Raw genomic sequence first — 23,120 nt, 5'->3', positions numbered from 1 at the left:
TAGTGGAGTTGGCATTTAATTTGCCTGCAGCCTCACCACCTGCCAACTTCTGCCTCATCTGGGACAAGACCAGACCAGCTCTTCTCTTTGATTCTCATGTTCTTTTGAGGCAGCCCCCATGCTTGCATCCCACCATATTTCCCCATGCCTTGTACCTTGACCATCAGAGACAGCTGGGCGGTGGGGGCAGGAAGTTACATCAAGAAAAACCCCATTGCACAAATGGAGTTTTGGTCACACTTCTCTTGACCCACTGTGACTAAGTACTTACAATTCCCCAGCCGCAGAAAGTCCTTGTGTTCTTGTTTTGCTCTGCTGAAGTAGTGAAGGACCAGGTTGTTACATAGCGTGCCAAATTCAAAGCTGGCAAGCAGGTTCCAGGCTGATATATTTTTTTGTCTGAAAGTCCGTGCTCCTCAAAATGAACACACACCTGATTCATCTTGAGAAGTCTGTCCATATTTTATAGGCAAAATCAGTCCAGGACTCAAGTGTTGCCCTTGTGTTTATTGAAAATAAAATGCTTTCAGATATTGTTGTATTGTAAGCAAAATGCTTTTGTTATTTGTTCATTTTTTAAAGGCACAGTTCTCTCCATTTACATGAGACCTGAGAATCAATAGCATTGGCTTGAGGTTGTGGATTTTAAGAGCTGGTGTGGACCAGAATGCTACTTGTGTGTATTTTGCTGGCAAACCCCGCAATCTCTAAATACGATGCTATTCATCTATATTTAGTATTCAGGAAAGGTTTGCAAGAACAGGACGTAACATGGGAATAAGAGCTGGAAATACAAGAGGACCCAGATTCTAACATTTGCATCAGCACATCTGCCAAGAATCCCCGAGGGATATTCTTGCAGCAGTTGCAAAGCATCATGTACTAGCTTTGTGATGCCTCAAAAATGGTCAGAATGCCCCATCTTCTTTGTTACTCCATGTTTGTTGCAGTTGTGAAATCTCAGGACTGTATCCAGGGGGGGAAACTATTATAAATCACCTGTTCATGGAACCAAAGCCCCTTGTAGTGTAAAATCTTAATGTTATCTGGCCGGAGAAAATAAGGGGCCATTCTATTGTCCAGCCGTTAGCACTAAACACTGTAAGCTCCACTAGATCTGCAGTAGTCTTCATAGTAACTACGATGCCCAGACTGCTGAATTAATATGGTAATGTGACCATAATAAGGAACTTTATTGTCCCTGAAAGACAGCATGTGGCATATAAACCCCATGGGGTGTTACAGTGCATCAGGACACGTTCCATGCCTTTAATTGCTCATGGTACATAATTATCTTATGACTGGCATGACCCTGTGGTGCTTGTATTAGAATTCTGTTTCTCTCCTTCTCTCTTCCATACAGAATGGCACATCCATTATTGAAGCCCATTGTCTTGATCACAGGGAATTGACATATTGTGCTCATTAGCCACTAAAATTGGACTTCACCGTTTCTGTGGTTTTCTCCAGGTATCTCAGAGATGAGCAATTTAGCAAAGTAAACACCCAAACTCTTATTGCAGAGGTAATGATGAACAGCAACAAATAGGACTTTAACTGAAACCTCCCCCGCCCCTTTCAATCTGAATTTTCCCCTCCCCTCCTTTTAAAATCCATGATGCTTATGAAACTAGGGCACCTTAGGTGGAGCTTTCTTTCGACTAATTAGCATGGTTCCCCCTTTCAAATCCTTCATTCTCCATGAGATGAAAACATTATTTAAATCATTCCATTCATCTTTCATATTTGATCGTTTTCACACGAACTCCCTCCCACCCATCAAACATTGGATCCATTCTCTGTTGTTCTTCAAAGCTAAGCACTTACATGGCGGCTCTCACTCAGTAAGTGACACATTATCGATAACTCTGTTGCTTAGCTTTAAGTCCTCTTTTTTTTCCTGTGAAACTCGGGGCAAATCATTGGCTTTTTGCCAGGAAAGCATATCTACTAGAAATATAATTTATCTCATGACCTTCAAGCAATCTGCTGAGACTGCACCCTGAAAACTCAAAGCTGTAGGCTGGAAGTATACTGGAGTCTTGGGACCATATTCACAATTGTTTCAGATGGCTGATACCAATGCCTTTGCAACTGTAAGTCACATATTATAGTGGTATCACTTACCCAAAAGATTATGTTTCTTTCTTTCCTTCTCAGCACAGGGAAGTAAACATAGTATGCATTTAATAACTAGTATGCAATGGGCTCACAGCGCTCTCTGCTGGGTGTGATGAAACACTGCAGGGAACATACCAGTACCTGAAAAACAGTTTTGCAGGCTGTTGTGTTGGCATTTAGGTGCCGTTGGCAAGATCCTATTTGTAATTTTTAAAGAAATCTTGATGTGCTGTAGTGTATGAGCTCTGTGCCCATATGTAACCATGAAGCAGATTCTGGGCGACCAGACTGTAATTTGGCGATATTCTAAATGTATTTGTTGGGAAAATGTCAGTACCTGAACCAACTATCTCAGGAAAGGAGTCTGAGGAACTGGGGCAAGCAGTGATGACAAGAGATGGAGTTCACATATTTAAAATAAGCAGATCCACCTGAGAGTTCTTAAAGAAGTCAAATGGGACCTTTCCGATATTCTAACAAGAATGCATAGTAAAGGTAAAGGGACCCCTGACCATTAGGTCCAGTCGGGACTGACTCTGGGGTTGCGGCACTCATCTAGCTTTATTGGCTAAGGGAGCCGGCGTACAGCTTCTGGGTCATGTGGCCAGCATGACTAAGCCGTTTCTGGCGAACCAGAGCAGCGCACGGAAACGCCATTTCCCTTCCCGCTGGAGTATTTATCTACTTGCACTTTGACGTGCTTTCGAACTGCTAGGTTGGCAGGAGCAGGGACCAAGCAATGGGAGCTCACCCTGTGGCGGGGATTCAAACCGCTGACCTTCTGATCGGCAAGTCCTAGGCTCTGTGGTTTAACCCACAGCGCCACCCGCATAACTTATCCCTAAGATCAATCTCTGTCCCTGTGGACTGGAAGAAGCAATTTTAAGGAAGTGATGCAGAGGGAATTGCAGGACTTATGGGTGGGTTAGCTTAATGTCTGCTCCAGGAAAATAATCCGACATCATAATGGTGGATTGCAATGTCCATCTGTCACAGTTGGCCTACAGGGGTGGGGGCAGAGAAAGATCTACTCCCCGGCCAAAAGTGACCCTCATTTTTGCCTTTGCAATGTAGGGGAAGAAAGATGGCTTCCACTGTGAAGCAATTGTCATCATGTCCCATCATTCTCAAGAGCTTTTGTGGTCCCATTTGGAACATTTGTGCTTGTGGTTGGAGTTTCTTATTGCTCAGATGCCGTGTTTTCTGCCCTCAGTCTGTCTCATAGGACAGCAAGGCAGTTAGTATATGAGCAGACCTTTTTTCTAATTTGGAAAAAAAATCACATGAGAAAATAGAAATGACAGAATGGCCTCTGGAAAAAATGCAAAAGCGGCATGAAAAATAAACTGAACCATTATACACTAAAAACAGTAGGAGGAAAGAACAAGAGGCGAGTAAAATGCTGGATTTACAAGTCTTGAGTAAGAGTCTCGATCAAGTTGACAGTGGAAACAACAGATTTGTTTGATCTTAGGAGATCATTTGTTCCAGCCCTTAGTACTGGACTTTCCTCATTGCTTAATCAGTGGACAATATTATTATTATTATTATTATTATTATTATTATTATTATTATCATTATTATTATCATCATCATCATCATCATCATCATCATTTATTACATTTCTATACTGCCCTTCATCCAAGTATCACAGGGCAGTTTCCTATGACTTCGTCATTTGTGCTTCATACTACTGAAGCAATATTGTTAAAAAAAAAAATATGTCCCAGCTTTTATTGGAAACTCCTTCCATATTAGAGGGGCAAGTCTAAGAGGATAACAAGAATTCTGAACACCTTCCTTCTGTCTATGAGGTTCATTACTGGCAAACCTAAAGAGAGCTCCCAGACTCTGGGGCTGGCACCAGAAGAACATCCCTATATCCATTTACACAATGCAGCGCTGAACTTAATCAGGTATGAAATCCAAATAGTGAAAAACGATACCTCATTTTTGCTAATGGTTGCTGTTGCGTAATTCCTCCTTTAATCTACGGTCTGACTTTTAATAAGAACCAAAGAGCAGCAGTTAATGGCATTCAGTAGCTCGCTCTCCACCCCCCTTTTCTTTTCTTTTCTTTTCTTTTCTTTACAAACAAGAACATTTCTCAGATAGCATTTCACTGGACAGGACTGTTGTATGAACGACATGCACTGTGGTAAATAGAGAGCAATTACGTAAATATAGGTAGCATGAGAAATTCCACGTGGTTGCAGTGTTTTAAGAAGTGGGAAACTCCTCAAAGATGGGTTAACATAGTTCATTGTCCCAAGAAGCAAAACATACTGATCCTGAAGCAGCTTTAGTTACATTTTGTTGTGCTGTTGTAATCCTTCTTTGGGGCTCCCATAGGCTTGGCCACTGTGGGCACAAGATGCTGGTCTAGATTGCCTGATCCAACAGACTCCTCTTATGTTTTTATGTTACGCTGTGTTGTGTTGTGTTGTGTTCTTAAATGAGCAGTTTCCTAAGGAATTATAACTGTCAGAGAACTGAAAATGCTGTACATGAGATGTTGCAGGTCCACATCTGTTCACCACAACACATTCCACATACATCAGATGTATGCCTGATGAACTCACTTCATCATTCTGAGTGAACAGGCATGCCCCACGTGCTCCAGTGTGGATAACCGTGCTTTTTTTGGGGCGGGGGGAATGCAGGGAGACGCATATGCCTAAACATTTTGTGAATCTAACGAGAGAATAAACTAGCAATTTTTTTAAAAAAATAGTTTCTTCTCTAGCACGGTGAATCGTCAGTTCCGTTGCTACCCCCAATGGCAGCCTCATTTCCTGTCATGGTGTTTCCTGAGTCTCAGGCGGAAGCGAGTGCTTAATGTGTGAAGTAGGAGTTGGAATCCAGCATGGTGATTGGTTAGTTTCGTTGTTACCACCTCCAATAGCAGCTTCATTTCCTTTCCCAGTGTAGTGCATGTACTTTTGTCCATTTACTGTATTTATTTTTCCCGATTTGAACTATAAAATGGTGATTTTCTTGAGTCAAACTGAGAGTAGAAAAAAAGCACTGGTGGACATTATTGCTCTGTTCCCAACCAGATGCTTTCAGGGTGCAGTTTTTATTAGCAGGAAGATTGCTTGCCTGGAATCCTTTTTTAAAAAATAAAATAAAATGTTGTGCACTTTTCTCCAGTCATTTCAGGCCTTGCCTTCCTCTTCTCAGGATTTTCTCTCCAAAATTATAATCGCTTATGACATTATCCAATGAAGAGTAATACATATATTTATCACTTTTGCCTAGTCCTCAGATTATTTCACCAAGGCTGACAGAGCCATTTGAGGAGCTAGGTTCTCCAAATCCTCTCTAAACTTACATTTGAAATCCAACATTTCATAGCTTGGGTCATGATTAACTTGGCTACTTCGTGCCATGTCAATAAAAACAAGCTCAGCACTGCATACATGGTCACGACAGATGCCAACTTGAATAAGCAGTTCTGCACATCAAGTGATTTCAGATGTTGAGCGTTTTTCCACCTTTCCAATTTAGCCATGCCACTCTTTTGTTTTCTTTTAATAAGAAACAGAGCATAAGAGAGTCACAATAGGAGCATTGTGTGGCTCAGCAGCAGCATAAGTGTACTGTATTACCTATACTTCTGCTGATACCGTACTACTCCAGATGGGGCATGGGTGGCACTGTGGTCTAAACCACTGAGCTTACTGGGCTTGCTGATCAGAAGGTTGGCAGTTCGAATCCGCACAATGGGGTGAGCTCCCGTTGCTCTGTCCCAGCTCCTGCCAACCTAGCAGTTCAAAAGCACACCAGTGTAAATAGATAAATAGGTACCACTTCGGTGGGAAGGTAAACAGCGTTTCTGTGTGGTCTGGTTTCCATCACGGTTTCCCGTTGCACCAGAGGCAGTTTAGTCATGCTGATCACATGACCCAGAAAGCTGTCTGCAGACAAACACTGGCTCCCTCGGCCCATAGTCGCCTTTGACTGGACTTAACCATCCAGGGATCCTTTTTTTACTCCAGTCAGATGAAAAGGCCACAAGTTTAGTCAGCGCTACACAACATGCCCATGCCACAGGATGATCTTAACAGTCACTCAACCAACTGCATTGGCCATTGCATAAGAGATAGTGGCAGTACATCAATGGTGGTATGTGTGTCATCTTCTGAAAGAACACAGGTGTACATTGGAGGGGAAGAAAAAGGTTCTTCATAATGAAAATTGGGGTACATCCATTTGGCAGCTCCCTGTGCTCTCTGGTTGGCTGAAACTGGAAATGCACCAAGTTGGGCACACACAAAAAAGCAAGTACCTTTTTATGCTGAGCCAAAAGCATAATCCATGACATGCAGATTGCACAACCTACATTTGTCCTGTATTTGTTCCCTTTTGTCATGCCACTGCCTTGAGAACCATGTTCTGTGTCCTGGAATGCAGAAAGAGCTTAGCCTTCTAAAGGACGCAGATTTATTTTGTACCCTAGTTTGTTCCCTGCACAATTTTTATCCGTAGACAAAGGATGTTATTGTGAATGAAGAACTCTATTGTATGCACAGCAATGGTAGACCTTGACATTTGTGTTAGAGATGCATTTGAGCAACACGGAATGCTGAATAAAACTCAACAAGAATCCAAACAGGCGGTTGTATCAGGTGGATTTCCATGTATGGCTGGTGATTGGAGGCTCAAGACCTAAAAAATATAGCTTGGGAGTCAACGTTTTAAGAATATTTAGAAGTTCTATTCAGGTGTTTATTTCAGGGAGGGGGACACTGGTAGACCTAGTCATTTCCAGCACATCACTTCTCCTGTCTTTACAGTCCTCCATGAGTAGAAGAGCAAGCTTCTCTACTTGTGGACACTCCCTGTATGATTTAAAACCCCACATGATTTACTGTTGGCCAGCTTTTTGCAACCTTGAGTTCCCAGATATTCCTGGACTCCAACTCCCATCATCCCTAGCCAGCAAGGCCAGTGGTCAGGGACAATGGGAGTTGTAGTCCAACAACATCTGGGGATCCAAGGCTGGGAAAGGCTACTCTAGGCCTTTGCCCAGAAAACACCCAGTGTTGTGTAGTGTGTAGCCAGTGTGGTGTAGTGGTTAAGAGCGGTAGTCTCGTAATCTGGGGAACTGGGTTCGCGTCTCCGCTCCTCCACATGCAGCTGCTGGGTGACCTTGGGCTAGTCACACTTCTTTGAAGTCTCTCAGCCTCACTCACTTCACAGAGTGTTTGTTGTGGGGGAGGAAGGGAAAGGAGAATGTTAGCTGCTTTGAGACTCCTTCGGGTACTGATAAAGCAGGATATCAAATCCAAACTCTTCTTCTTCATCATCATCCTACACTAAAATAGACCGCAACGTAATATCAGCGTTTGCTTCATTGTGTTACATCTCCATATATTTTGCAGCCTAAGTCAACCTTATGAAGGCTTTCCATGGCCAATGAAAATGCTATGTTAATGGTACGTTATATATGTACCGGTACTTTCCATCTTCCTCAATGGGTACTTATAATTTTGAGGCTGTTACCAGGCTCACCCTCCAGTTCAACTGCATATGTACTGTTTGAAGCCCGCAAGTTAGTTGCAGCTGCCTTGGCAATTGAAAGAAGGGGAGCAAATGGGTCAAAGCTGGACCACAATGGAAGCTTGTACACTAGCTTTTTCCAACTTGGTAGAAGATGGCGGGCTAAAGTTTCCATCATCCCTGACCATTGCCCATGTTGGCTGAAGCTGATGGGAGTTATAATCGAAAACATCTGGGGGCACCAAGTTGGAGAACGCTGCTCTATCCTTGCAGTTGCAGTCCATTTTTAAGCATGCTTGGAGGAAACTGAGCATTTGGACTGATCTCACTCTGCCTTCATGGTACAAAAACTGTACCATGGTTGGTTGCTATGATTGATGACATTTGTTGTTAAAGGGATAGCAGAAGGGCAACTCTGCTCATTCTCCTTGACTTCTGTTGCTTTTGATGCCATTGACACAGTAGTCTCCTGGGCTGACTCCAAGACGTGGAGTGGCACCACTGTTTCATGGTGGCTCCATTCCTACTTTCAGATAGTAGCAGATAGGGACAGCTATTTCCTGGCACCATGAGAATTAACCTGTTGCATTTTGCACAAGTCCATTCTGTCCTGCCTCCCACCAGTGCTGCTTAACATCTGTATGAAGCCACTGGGAGATGTGATTAGGAGTTTTGGGGTGAGGTGTCATCTTTCCATACCTCCTGCATCAGGAGAGGCAGTTCAGGGAGTGGAACCCACTGAGGTCATCTTGCTTAAGGGCCCTCCAGAACCTACAGCTAGTGCTGAGAACTTTGTCCCAGGAACAAAGTCCAGAGAAAACCCATGTAAACTGAAACTTATGAAACACACCTGTCAGTCCTTGCCGTCTGATGTTCCAGGGACTCTAGCGAAGCAAGCTGAGATCAGCAGTCAGTCGAACAGAGTTGTAGCTCTCTAGGACAGGCTAGCAAACCAAGCAGACTGATCAGGTAAAAGCAAGTTTCCATGGGGCAAGTGGAAAAGAGTACTGATGCAGATCGCTGCCTGGATGTCTTAGGAATACTTCCTAAATTACCCCAGAGTGTAGCTGGTCAAGAGAGCTACACTTAGGGTACTCTTTTGTGTATGTTGCTACCTCTCCCTTATAATCCACAGAGAGATATTAGGTTTGTGTTAGTACTCCGATTGAACCATTTTTAAAAAAAGGAAAGCAAGGGTAGCCTAATTTAAGTTTTGCACCCAGCAGAGTAAGTAATGGGTTTTTGAATATATTTCAAGAGCATTCAAAAATGAATTAAACATTTAGCAATGTGCCGTTTCAGAATAGCAAACTGCCTTTTCAATCAATGAGGGGTGCTCAGTTGCTCAGCGTTTTAGAGCTCAGATTCAGTGAAGCAAGCCCTCATTGCAATATTAAAGCAAATCTGATATTTGTTTACTACACATGCAAATATCAAGGTAATAAACTAGAGGGCAAGCACAAAGCTCCTCGACTTGTGGGGTCCCCCCCACTCCAGGCATTAATAAATGACTTTATATGACAAATAGAAACTTTTCACACTTTTCCTTTGAAATTAGAAACAGGATGACGCAGAATTCTGGATGGCCAACCTTAACTTCTATCACAGCATCTCTATAATGCAACTTTTTTTTCTTACAAGGGAATGAGCAACAACAGAACAAGACCTTTGAGCACAGTAATTGCTATTACGGGTAAAATGACACAGCGGCACGGTTAATGATTATGGTGCGTGATGTACTAACTATAGGGTATCATATGTAATTGTCAAGACACTCCTTTCAAATTAAAGCTCAACAAAGCATGCCATGCTATAGTTCCCGCTATTTAATACAAATTAGCATAATTTAAATGTACTGTTTGTATCCAGTCTGGTGATTTATTATTTTTATTTTCCTAACAACTGCTGAGAAGAAAAATGATTATTACCTTGAACTCGAGCAAGAAGGAATTGTACAATCCACTAGGAAGAAAAGTCTCCAGCATGCGTCTTAGTGGCATGAATGGGTGCTATACAGGAGCACTGTTTTTATTATACTCTTTAGATGCAATTTCATTTTTTCCTTTCAGTCTCAGAGTCTTTGGTCTGATTGTCAGCAAACCAACATACTGGCAACACCCTGGTTTTATTGACTGGGAAATCAGCAGGGACGGGATGGGTCATAAAAGATCTTCTGCAAAATTTTATTTTTCCATAAAGGAAGGGACTAATGACAGCGAGTTCTTCCAAAAATAATGTAGATGTAGAGTGACTCGGTGAGTTTTTAGTTTTTGTGCTCTTCCTACCATCAACTTTTTCAGGTAGCCAGCAAGAAATCACAATATGCTGGATTTGAGGCCCAAGGGAGGATGACTTGCTGGAGCAGTCATTTCAATTTTAGGAGTACTGTTGTCTTCTTGGACAGGCCCCATTCATCCCAATGAAGCTTGAGCAAGGCGATGGGAAGGGCAGATTGTCCTTCTTTGCCTTTACAGTGGCATCAGTAAAAACATGCATCTTTTTATTTTATTTTTAAAAATGCATTGGTTTTCTTCATAGTTGAACAATAAATCTATTTATGCACTGGTGGTCTCGATCACGACACTCCACACTGTTTGTTACTTTAGCCTCCCGCTGCTACCAGTGTGTTTTGTAACTGAAGCTTGTGAAAGGCAGGAAATTGTGTTTCTTCCCTGCTCTGCTAATATCATCCGGGTGTGAACATAATTCTCAGTGTGTTGGAGCAGTTGGAGTGTCAGATTGGGACCTGGGAGACTAGGGTTCAAATCCCTTACTGCTATGTAACTCTCTGAGCAATACAATCTCAGCCTCACCTGTCTCACATGGTTGTTGCGAGGATGGAACTGGGAGGTGGAAGAGAACCTGGGGTTCTTTGGAGAAACGGTGCGATATAAATGTAATAGTGAATGGATGGAAATAATATAGTGCAAAACGCCCAGGTGTCAGTGATCCGACAGTGAAACCCAGTGGCTATGAACCACAAACAGAAACATGAAGAAAGGTTTTTTTACAAATCTGATTAAGATGGAAGTTGGAGCTTTTGGGACATTTGGATTTAAAAAGAGTAAGAAACAAGACTTAGGCTCCACTTTTGAGTATGGAGGTCTGGTTGGAAGAAATATGGACTTTATTGGACTAGAGCTTCTCCGAGATTTGGTGTTTAATACTAAGGACTATCCAAAAAGCCAGCAGAGAGGAACTGAGAGAGAACTGAGAGCCTCGGACGTGAGATCCCCAGGCTGAGAGTAGATTGATTGATGGACGATTATTGGGATTGGAACCGGGAAAGGGGGGGTGGAGTTTGGGAATCCAAAGGGGGCATAACTATAATTTGTTTTGCTTTTATTTTGTTTTGTTATCTGTATGAGAATTGGGGAAATCGCGGAAGGGAATTTAGGTCGACTTTAGAAAAAGGCTTTAAGAATGAGAACAGATGTGTAATTATTGATTTTTATAAGTTATAAGTTATAAATTTATAAGTTAAAAGTTTAAAAGTTAAAAATGGTTTTTCTAAAATGACTGAAATGTAAAAAGGTTAAAAATTGGGGACAAGAACTTGTTGAGCCAACAATTTGAACTGGAATACAAGAGGGGGAGGTGGGGGGAAGTCAGGAAAATATGTTATTGAAAGTGAAGACTTTGAATTTTATGTGTTTTTAAATCTTTTCTTTTTTTGTCTCGTTTTCTTTTTTGTGTTTTTGTGCTTTTCTTTGATTTTTTGATAATGGAAAAATCTTAATAAATATCATTTTTTAAAAAAACAGAAACATGAAGAAAGGAACTGGCATATTTTCTTTAAATAAGTAAACAAACAAACCCCTGTGTTGCAAAGAGAACGTCAGCAATGCCCAGGCAACATGATGACCATGTACATATGCAATAGACAATCTTTTATAGAATTCTTTCAAACCATAACAAGTCCAAAATGAAATCTTTAGTCTCAAGGTCTCTGAAAATCTTTAAATGAAGCGAGGCACCAGACTTTGTACAATAAAAGACAAGATGTGAAGCTTTGTGTATTCAGCCAATATGATGTCCAACACTGAACAGTGATTCCAGATATTGACTACTGTTTCGTAGAATTCTTTGTCAGCGTGGTGGGAGGATATAGAATTGCTTCATAAACCCATCTTATTTCGAATGAATATATGTAAATGAAAATATCAAATGCTGTGTAACAGTGCTCATGTAGTCTTTTAAAGATTTTCAGAGACTTTGAGACTAAAGATTTCATTTTGGACTTGTTATGGTTTGAAGGAATTCTATTAAAAAATTGTCTATTGCATATGTACATGGTCACCGTGTTCTCTAGACATTGCTGAATATTTCCTTTAAATGCAGAACTTCCAACCAAGATGGGGATTGTAATAGTTAGTAGAGATTTTTCCCTGAATTAGATGAGTCGGAGGAAGAGATGTGAACCATCCATGTTGTAGTAACTGTCGTGGAGCAGATAGGTGTGGCTTGCTGGGTGGAGTCCAGCCACTACACTAGCTTCCGGTCAGATGGGTCACTCTTGCTTACTGGGAGGGTAAAGAGGGACAAGGCAGAAAATGCACTGGCCAAAACAATGCATTTTCACCATAGTGATCTCCCTCCCACTTCTGAAAAGCTAGTGTACAGTGGTACCTCGCAAGACGAAAAACTCGCAGGACGAAAGAGTTTTCCGTTTTTTGAGTCGCTTCGCAAGACGAATTTCCCTATGGGCTTGCTGCGCAAGACGAAAACATCTTGCGAGTTTGTTTCCTTTTTCTTAAAGCCGCTAAGTACCGTTAATAGCGAGTTTGTTTCCTTTTTCTTAATTGCGAGTTTGTTTCCTTTTTCTTAAAGCCGCTAAGTACCGTTAATAGCCGTGCCTCGCAAGACGAAAAATCCGCAAGACGAAGAAACTCGCAGAACGAATTAATTTCGTCTTGCGAGGCACCACTGTACTTCCAGGAAGTTAGTATAGTGACTTTGCCCGCCCACTAGCAACTGACTTCTGGGGACAGAAGTGTTGCCCTCAGTGATGGCAAGGAGGATGTAAGGTTACCACATGTTTTTGAATCTGTATATTTGCAAAGCTAGTCTATTCTGCTTTTAGCCAATTGTTTTTTTATAAATTTTTCAGTGAGAATAAATGAGTTGAATCTTTGATATGTTTAAATGCAATGTAAATAATTAATCCTTCCAATGAAATATTCCCCTTTCTCGGGCCCAAAATCCGGTAATGAAGTCATTATTCAAGTCTCGTATAAAGGATACTTTCAAACTCCTACTTATTTAGAAGCACACTAATCGCATTTATTGTGTTCCTCACACACTTCCAGCTAAAGTGTGTGTATATATCTTACATATTTTACATGAAATATGTATACTTATTAAAATAATTCAATATATAATGTAATGCTCAAAGCAGGGAAATGAAGCCCTTATGGGTTTGTGAATTTCCTCACAGCCTTTAAAAAAAAAATCTAGATCAACAGGAGACAGTTAAAAGTAAAAACAAACAGAAACCAAAACGAAATAAATTTCAACCTTGAAGCAAGCCAAGACTTGCAAAGTTCATGCTTTTTCTTCCCCACTTCCATTTTGTTTAGGTCAGTGGGACAATGTATAACACAGGGAGGCATGTTTCTCTACGACTGGACAAAGAACATTTGGTCAATATCTCTGGAGGACCCATGACATACAGCCACCGATTGGAAGAGATCCGGTTACACTTTGGAAGCGAAGACAGTCAGGGATCAGAACACCTTCTGAATGGACAAGCTTTCTCTGGAGAGGTATGTCAATATGCTTTAAGCTCTGCAGAGAATTTTATTTTATTTATTTTTTAAGATCCCTGGGGAGCTGACTTCCTCATGTTTCTATCCTCAGCACAGGATTCCTGCACTTTGCAAAATACAAAAACCATCAGTTATGTAATGGGAACATAGAAATTCTGCAACTAGAATACACTGTGCACATTTAGCTACGCTTGCTTATTCTTTTATTTTTCATGCACTTTGCTTGGTTTTCTTTCTGGAATCAGTCACTTTGCCCCTGGTGACAAGGATGTGCTTGTTGCAACTCAAAACCATGGAAAGAAATAGTTAAAGGGTGTTAAAGAGAAAGCCTGTTGCTTTCAAACTGGGTTCCCTGGAAGCTTATCAGGGGTTCCTCAAAGAGAAGCTCAGCAATGGGGATGTGGTGGGCCAACTCCCCAGCGAGACAGCTTGCCAACCACAACCAATATCTCTCTGCAGAAGCAGAGCTACCTGCTCCGGCACCGGGAGCGGCAGATATCCTGTGCAGCCGGGGGCAGGGGCCATGGGGCGGGGCGAGCGTCTCAGGGGCAAGCTGCCCATAGGTGCAGAGCAAGCCACCCATTGGGGGTGGAGCGAGCCACCCATGGCGGGCTGCTTCCTGGGCGGGGAGGAGGGAGCCGTGCTGCTTTGCCAGCAGCTTTCCCTCCCTTCCCTCTTCCTTTTGACAGCTTGGGGGAGGCTTCCAGTGTGGTGTAGTGGTTAAGAGCGGTGGACTTGTAATCTGGTGAACCGGGTTTGCTTCCCCGCTCTTCCACATGCAGCTGCTGGGTGACTTTAGGCTAGTCACACTTCTCTGAAGTCTCTCAGCCCCACTCACCTCACAGAGTGTTTGTTGTCGGGGAGGAAGGGAAAGGAGAATGTTAGCCGCTTTAAGACTCCTTCGGGTAGTAATAAAGCGGGATATCAAATCCAAACTCCTCCTCCTCCTCCTCTTCTTCTTCCCCCCTCCCCAGGAAGCAGCCCGGGAGCTGGGGACAATGGCACGCCACCTGCCCACAACTCCCAAGCCTCCCCTGAGCTGTCAAAACAAAGAGGGAAGGGGGGAAAGCTGCCGGCAAAGCGGCGCAGCTCCGCCCCTTCCCCCAATGGCTCGGGGTAGGCGGTGAGTTGAACATCACCCCCCCTCAGTGATGACACCTGGGGCGGACCGCTTCCACCAATCCCCCTTCCTCCGCCCCTGTCTCTCTGCAATCCACAGCTACTGGTTCTCGCCATCACCCAGTGTTAGTTGAGAATGCGCCCAATAGGCTTCAGCTGTGCCCTTGAATATACCCCCAGATTCCTCTGCAGGACACAGCAGAGCATTCCTGAGCAGACACGTTGATGTGGAAGACTAAAGACAGGACACTGGGGTGGAAGGCAAAGAGTCACTGCTGTAGAGTCAAATGCCTTTCTAATTTCAGAGTTCTTACCATTTTACACAATAGTTTCTAGGCGTTTTAATAGGTCTATCTATAGACTCTCAGGGTGGTTTTTGTTTGTTTGTTCTTCACAAGCAAAGAAGGACCCGTAATGAAATCAATCAAGATAATCTCTTGCCTCAGAGAAATGAACGGGATTTGTATGCTTATCTTACTTGTTTCAGTGAAGCTTTCAGTTTGCATCAGAGCTCTGGGCAGTCTTGTCAGGAATCCGGTCCAACCCAAAGAGCATCAGGAGAGGAGGCTGGCACCTGCCCATATTTAGTATGGGACCCAGGAAACCATCAGATGGAAGGCCATGCTAGAACAGAAGTCCAGCCAGCCATTAAGTCAAACAGGCCTATCATAATGCTGGAAGATCTGTCCTCAGAGGGATTGGAGGAGGGTGGATCAGCCATAGTCCACAGAAGGATGTGGTGCTGTGGTGCTGCCCTCCCAAGAACAGCAGCATTGCTGCTTAGTGGGGCAGTTCAGGGCAGTGGTCAAGTTCCAGACTCAATATGGACTTTAGTGGCTTGAGTCCAGAGAAGAAGCAGTGAGTCAGATGACCTTGGAGGGGGAAGTCTGCTGAGACAATCAAAATGGTTCCAATAAGAAGGAAGGTGGAGATCTTTATGAGATTTTACAGCCAGCCAGGGGTCATCAGGGGCTAGGAGAAATCAGTGGGTGAGGTCAAATGTATTGTTTAGATGAGAGAACCCAGCCTGTTTCTAATGCTTTTAGGATGTTGGTTTCATGCATCAGGAGAAACTGGGAATGTATTTGTTCATTCACTCATTCATTCATATACCATGATCTAGAAGAATTTCAAAGAAGGGTTCAGAGGAATGCAATGGATCATAAACATCATAAAACAATATTAAAAAATGCAGTATTCCAGTTTCCTGAACCCCCACAGTGACCAGCAAAATACCTCAGCCGATATCAGTGGTCAGGGAATGCTTTGTTGAGCAGGATGTTCCTCAGCAAAAAAATATAAAGCGGTCGGTTCCTGGTTTAAGGTCTGCTGGACCCCAGTATATGATCATGAGCCGTTCCCAACAGGATGTGCCTGAGAGCACAAACAGATATGGTAATAAGAGACGTACATCCTCTTACAAATATGTACAAAAGGCTCTTTCAATATCCTGTTGTTATTCTTTCTGACGCACCAAAAGGTTCTAGCAATGCAGGAGTTTATTCTGCTGAAGATGAATAGCCACTCTGCAGCCTATGCCATCTATCACCAAGTAGTGATAAGTCAATTAACGCCTGCCATTTTCATTGGTATCGCAGAACAACAGATATGTAAAGAGCAGTAGATTAATTGCAGCCTTGTCAAATTGTGTTATTAAAATGGATGGCAATCATTGTCTTTGTTTTCCAAAAGTAGGTGACTGCCTGACAAAGTCAAGAAACAGTATTTTCATGAAATTACTTACAACTCGAACTTCTGACACCCGTGTGCTGATTTCACACGCTATGGTTGAACCCCCCAAAGCCCTACCATTAGTGCAAAGACTTGTGGCTTCACAATGGGGTTGCTCTCCCCATGCACCCAACACCCCCCCATGCCCTGATCTGCTCGGTGGAGGGAGGGCTAGAACAAATGGAGGGGGAGAGGGAGGATGTGTTTGATGGATACAACTCAGTGAACATATTTGCTAAATTTAGCATTCATCTTTTTAAAGGAGGGCTGGGGACTCATGTGTTTTAAGTCTGGGTTGCATATTCAAATACCACCTGCTCCTGGGTTAAAAGCCTGGTGTACTTTGCCAGGAATATATTGCTGAGTATGAATAAAAGAAGTCATCCTCTCAGGGAGGTGAGAGGGGGGTCACAATTAATTCAACCACAACATTGGTCTGAAAAAAAATCCTAATTAATGCCCTCTTAATTGTGGGTAGATTCCTGCTTGTTTTTAAGTGCTTTAGAGATAGGCTTCTAGCTACCCAGAATTCAACAGTGTAGTTAACACAAAGTACCGTAACCAAGAGGGAAACTATACCATAAACTCTTGGAGTTTGTTTTTCCCATCCTACAATTGATGCCTTGCATTTGGAATGGGGGCGTTGACTGGATCATCATTCTTCCTGCTGAATTTCAGAACTGCAATTTGCCACAGGCTATCTGCATTACATTCTGGAGCTTTTCAATGGGAAATGACACAGGTCAGTTTTAAGTATTTGAGCTCAAAGATAAGCTTATTAACATAGAAAATTGAGCCTTGGAGGAAAGAGCCAGAAGAGGGAACATATGCCTAATGTAAGGGCAGTATAGCAAAACCTCTGTGGACTACAAATGAATGTTCAAATTCAGCAATGTAAGTCAACATGGCAATGTATTAAATAGCTAGAGAGATAAAATGCAAATCAAGAGGTAGCTGTGATATTTTAGGAAACAAATGAAGGATGGCCCAAAAAAAATAATTAGATGACTTTATGGGACAGTAAAGCTGTCCAAAATGTGTTAACCTTTAAATCTGTCTCTTATATCTACTGCTTTGGTGGTTGCAGTGGTGCTTCCAAGATGGTGCTGTATGTATTAAATGTATGGCTCCAATGCATCAAATAACAGATACAAGCAATGGCCAACCAAACCATTTTGCTGGCATCCCTATCCTACCTTCTCATTCATCCTGGCATCTGGTCTTCAAACTCTGCAGTAGCAGGGGATCATGTTCACTATGTGTTTAAGATGCACACACAACCATTGGAGAGGATATCAGGGCCTGGTTGGATAAGGAGGAGAACTGGGAGCCACCAGCCCAAGAGTCCCCCAGGGAGGGCTCTGAAGATGACGTCTTAGGGCCCGGAGCCTGGTGATGGGACACTGAGGAGCAATCAGCAGAAGGGAAGAGCTGGGAGCCGATAGAAGCAGGAGACTTGAGTGATCAAGGTGGGTCAGGAGAAGGAAGGTCCTCTGGGACAGGATTAGAAGCTGTGAGTCACAGCATGCACACGGACAGTCCCAGTCCTGCTCACTCTCCTCCCCCTCTTACCCATTGCTCCAGAGGGGCCCTGCACGTTGCTGAGCAGTGCACCAGACAGGTCCAGAGGGCATGCCTAGAGCTTAGTTTCAGCAATGCCTCCGTTAAGTTAAGACTAACCAGGGGACATTGCTGTGTTTTCTATTTCTGCTAAAAAAACAAAACAAAACTAATTGCATTCCATGCCTTCTGTGTATGTGCCTGTGGATGACCTGGCTCCTTGACAGCTCCTTGACACAGGATCAGGAATGACCCAAAGTCTAAGAGTCCTAGTCAACATGCTAACCAACGTGGACCATGGAAGTTCTTGTGCTCCATCAGCATAGGTTGCTTGTGAAGTGCAGGAAATCTATTTCTTGGCTAGCTGATTCCCATCCATGGCTTTCATGTTGACTGTAACTTCAGCATCAGGCAATAGGCGGGCTTAAATTAGCATCTATTTACATACATCTGTGATCATGGCCAATGGGCCCATCACCTCCTGGCAAATAGAAGGGGAAGAAATGGAGGCAGTGAGAGATTTTATTTTCTTGGGCTCCATGATCACTGCAGATGGTGACAGCAGTCACGAAATTAAAAGACGCCTGCTTCTTGGGAGAAAAGCAATGACAAACCTAGACAGCATCTTAAAAAGCAGAGACATCACCTTGCAACAAAGGTCCGTATAGTTAAAGCTATGGTTTTCCCAGTAGTGATGTACGGAAGTGAGAGCTAGACCATAAAGAAGGCTGATCGCCGAAGAATTGATGCTTTTGAATTATGGTGCTGGAGGAGACTCTTGAGAGTCCCATGGACTGCATGAAGATCTAACCTATCCATTCTGAAGGAAATCAGCCCTGAGTGCTCACTGGAAGGACAGATCCTGAAGTTGAGGCTCCAATACTTTGGCCACCTCATGAGAAGAGAAAAAGACCCTGATGTTGGGAAAGATGGAGGGCACAAGGAGAAGGGGACAACAGATGACGAGATGGTTGGACAGTGTTCTCGAAGCTACCAGCATGAGTTTGACCAAACTGCAGGAGGCAGTGGAAGACAGAAGTGCTCTGGCGTGGTGTGCTCTGGTCCATGGGGTCATGAAGAGTCGGACACAACTAAACAACAACAACAACAACAACAACATATATCTGTTCATGTACAATGCATTTAAGACTGCAGTGCTGTACACACTCCCATGGAATAAGCCCCATGGTGGGACTTACTTCTGAATGGACATTCCTGGGATTGCACAATAAATGTAGTAGATAGCTACATTTGAAGACATTTATATAAATTAGCAAGTGAATTAATTAATAAGCACAGTGAACTGAGTTAACCTTAATTGAACAGTTGAAATCATGCTAGTTTACCTGTGGATCAGCCTCTTATTTTTCCCCTAAAAGTATCCTTGCTTAAGCAGAGTAGTTGGGTGACCAAATGGAATATGTATCTGTGCGATAAGAGCATTCATCTCTGTTGCAGTTCTAACAAACTGCTTCCTGTGCACCCATCTTTTGAATCTACAAGATGAAAAAATTCAAAGAGAGAAAAGGTGAATGAATATGATCTTGGGAAAAGATATCTGAAGGATTTGATTGCTTGAGAAAATTACTTGTGTAGAGGATATCTCAGTTCATAAAGCAGTCCTCAATTACTGGAATCTTTTATATAAATGAAAAACCCGAATCCATTTTGTATACATTCATCTTAGAAGGACTTGACTTTAGAGAGCATTCAGCTCTGAATCTGCCCAAATTAACAAGCTGAAGTCAGCAATGGACAAATGCAGAATGTGTATAAGCTTAGGGAAAGCTGGATGCCTGTGGGAATAGGTAAAGAATGCAAGCTTTTTCCTGCAAATCGGAAGTAGGATTTGAAAGAGGGGAGGGGAGGAAATGGGATGGGGCAGCTTTTTTCCAGTGTAGGGAGCAACATAGGTTTAGAAGAAGAAGAAGAAGAAGAAGAAGAAGAAGTGTGCAACAGCAGACTAGTTTCTGCAGAATCTTTGCCTTGACATCTCTATAAACTCCTTTGTCTAAAACAAAGCCAATCTCCATATTATGCAACTTTAATTGTTAATCTGTTGACAGGTAATTAAAAAAAGGCTGCAGATGCAAATATGAACTAATTACTGTGTTGAACTCAATCTACTTGATTTTTATCTTCCATTAAGAGTTATTGTCAGTTATGGCAAGTGCGAATATATATGTAGAGTGTGCAGGGACAGAACAATGACCCATCAGTTTTAGAAGGTTAAAAATGGGTGGAACAAACCGCGGTTAATGAACCAGCCCAAAGTCTAGGAGAATGGAAAGTGACAGCAGTTTCGAAATGCCAACCAAAATATCACTGGTTAGAGCAGACTGTTGGACACTGTAACTGTTGCTCTTCGTACTTCCCTTGTTAGACCGAGCTGTAGGACTGAGTTTCGTAATATCAGCTTAAAAGACAAATGCACCTCTATTTACACATCTCCATGACCTACTGATATAATCCTTGTTTAGAAACTTGCACCCAACTCCCTCCCCTGCCACATGGGGGAGCGTATTGAATCAGAGCCCCTGAAACAAATGCCTCCCAATTTACCACCAGCAAAGGGATTGGCAAATGTGGGGGGGGGCTGTTTTGGTATGAAGGACGTTTAGAACTCTCATTTCGAATTGTGTAATCCGCAGTGTGGTTAGGGTTCCTTGTCATCACCCCATTTGCCCACTGGACTCCTTCCCACTGCTTTCCCTTCTTTAACAATAGTAAGCTTTTTCTCCCCCCCCCTCGTCCTTTAAAGTTGGGTGGCGGGGGCAGGATAAGCAACAGTGGAGAGAAGTAAAGGTTTTTTTTAAAAAAGGTAAAGTACCCCTAGACAGAGCGTTTACCTTCCTGCCGCAGTGGTACCTATTTATCTATTTCCGCGGGCATGCTTTCAAACTGCTAGGTTGGCAGGAGCTGGGACAGAGCAACAGGAGCTCACTCTGTCATGGGGATTCAAACCGCCGACCTTCTGATCGGCAAGCCCAAGAGGCTCATTGGTTTAGACCAAAGCGCCACCCGCATCCCATGGAGAGAGGTATGCATGCATTTGCAAGGTATTTTGAGGATTGATCCTCGTGTGGGTTTTGATCATCTGAGCATAGCTGTCAACTTTTCCCTTTTTTTTAAGGGAAATTCCCTTATTCTGAATAGGATTCCTCGCAAGAAAAGGGGAAAGTTGACAGCTATGCATCTGAGGCAGCAGGGCTCACATTTTGGGGTGCCCTTTTCAGAAATTGGCCCCATTCAAGTCATTGGGTCCGTCATGTGGCATTGAGGGTTTCCCGAACCCCTTCAGGCACAAAAGTAGTTCTCCTCCACCTCACTGACTGAGTTCTCGTCTGCCTTCCCCTTTTCCTTTAGACTGCAGTTGTACATCTTCTTTATTAGCACTGGTTTTACAGTTATGTGATGAGTGTCATCGTAGAGCCCAGGGTCTTCCCTGTAATATTGCTCTTGTCACAGTGCTAGTTGAGAAGAAAAAACATTGGATTCCCTACGTAGATTTCATTATGCAAATAGAGTTATAGGATATCCGAGCTCCTGTGGACACGAATCAATTCTGTGCCACGTACATTCAGGATTCATGACACAGACATCCTTATTTCTACTCACTTGAAATAGCAAGTAAAAAAATTGAAGCGAGTGCCTTTCGGGGAAAGATTTATGTTTCGTATTGCGGGGCTAAGCATGCATTTTATGGGAAAGCGGATGAAACTGGGAAAGGCTCAGACTTTCAGTTGTAGCAAAATGAAAAGGCAAGTTTCACTTGATTCTTCCTACAAATGTCTTCTGTGATTAGGGTTTCCAAGCTTCAGGAAATATTTCCAAGCATCCTGTTGTTAACATCTAGTAAAGCACCAGCCTGCCAGATATTTATCCCGAAGCCTGCTAGGGATGAAGGAAGATGTTTAAACATGCATCTACCTAATTTGCACGTTCTGAAACAATAAGTAAACCGAAACGTGGCCCTTCTTCAGAATTCACACTTTCCTCTAATTTTTTAATGCAGTTCTCCAGCCAAGTGATATGTACACAAATGCATGTGCTGGGTTAAAGTGTGCATATATTAAGAAATAATATACAAAAATGTATTATATTAGGGGAAATTGCTTTGTGAAGAGAATGTATATTGGGCAAAATAATAATAATAATAATAATAATAATAATAATAATAATAATAATAATAATAATACAGTGGTACCTCTGGTTACGAACTTAATTCGTTCTGGAGGTCCGTTCTTAACCTGAAACCATTCTTAACCTGAGGTACCACTTTAGCTAATGGGGCCTCCCGCTGTTGCCGCCACACCACCACCACACGATTTCTGTTCTCATCCTGGGGCAAAGTTCTTAACCCGAGGTACTACTTCCGGGTTAGTGGAGTCTGTAACCCGAAGTGTTTGTAACCCGAGGTACCACTGTAATTGGCCGGGTAATAATAATAATAATAATAATAAATTTTATTTATATCCCGGTACAGGTCAGTTTGAGGTGTTTCAGATTGGTTCCGCCATTGCACCTGCACCACGCCAAACTCTCCACTGTCTTTCCCATCTGTCATTCAGTAACAGGCAGTGACACGTGTTGGAAAGTCAGATCAGGGAGTGTGCGGCATTGCATTGTATAGTTCAGCAGAGTGGTTCCAGAACAAGTCCTCACAATAAATTGTTCAGACTGGAGAAGATCTAGAATTGTATATAGGTGACCTGTGGGGTCAGTTGCCTTTCATTCTCAGCACATTTATCTGTCACTTCTCACTGTGATGTACCAGCAGTAAACTCCTCTGAGCCCCTGTCTTGACAGTGCAAGGATCATGAGGAGGCCAGTAACTGCCACATGACACCATGAAATTTAGATTACAAAAAGGCAGAAAATAATACTTAGCATTTAGATGGAATGTCCCTGTTGTTGTTTAGTCGTTTAGTCGTGTCCGACTCTTCGTGACCCCATGGACCAGAGCACACCAGGCACTTCTGTCTTCCACTACCTCCCACAGTTTGGTCAAACTCATGCTGGTAGCTTTGAGAACACTGTCCAACCATCTCGTCCTCTGTCGTCCCCTTCTCCTTGTGCCCTCCATCTTTCCCAACATCAGGGTCTTTTCCAGGGAGTCTTCTCTTCTCATGAGGTGACCAAAGTATTGGAGCCTCAGCTTCATGATCTGTCCTTCCAGTGAGCACTCAGGGCTGATTTCCTTCAGAATGGATAGGTTTGATCTTCTTGCAGTCCATAGGACTCTCAAGAGTCTCCTCCAGCACCATAATTCAAAAGCATCAATTCTTCGGCGATCAGCCTTCTTTATGGTCCATC

The 23,120-nt window shown here is 42.9% G+C and overlaps 1 protein-coding gene across 3 annotated transcripts in view; it reads left to right on the top strand.

Moving 5' to 3' along the window:
• Positions 1 to 23,120, top strand: part of CA10 (carbonic anhydrase 10) — a 341,120-nt gene that overhangs the window by 256,263 nt on the left and 61,737 nt on the right. For all 3 annotated transcript variants that reach the window (XM_053375135.1, XM_053375134.1, XM_053375137.1), the window contains exon 5: positions 13,206 to 13,391. In XM_053375135.1, coding sequence (XP_053231110.1) covers positions 13,206 to 13,391 — 186 coding nt within the window. The remainder of the gene's footprint in view (positions 1 to 13,205; positions 13,392 to 23,120) is intronic.

The sequence above is a fragment of the Podarcis raffonei genome, chromosome 2 (genome assembly GCF_027172205.1).
Source record: "Podarcis raffonei isolate rPodRaf1 chromosome 2, rPodRaf1.pri, whole genome shotgun sequence".
NCBI lineage: Eukaryota > Metazoa > Chordata > Lepidosauria > Squamata > Lacertidae > Podarcis > Podarcis raffonei.
The sequence above is the reverse complement of the archived record's forward strand: the minus strand, read 5'-3'. Positions and strand labels throughout refer to the sequence as shown.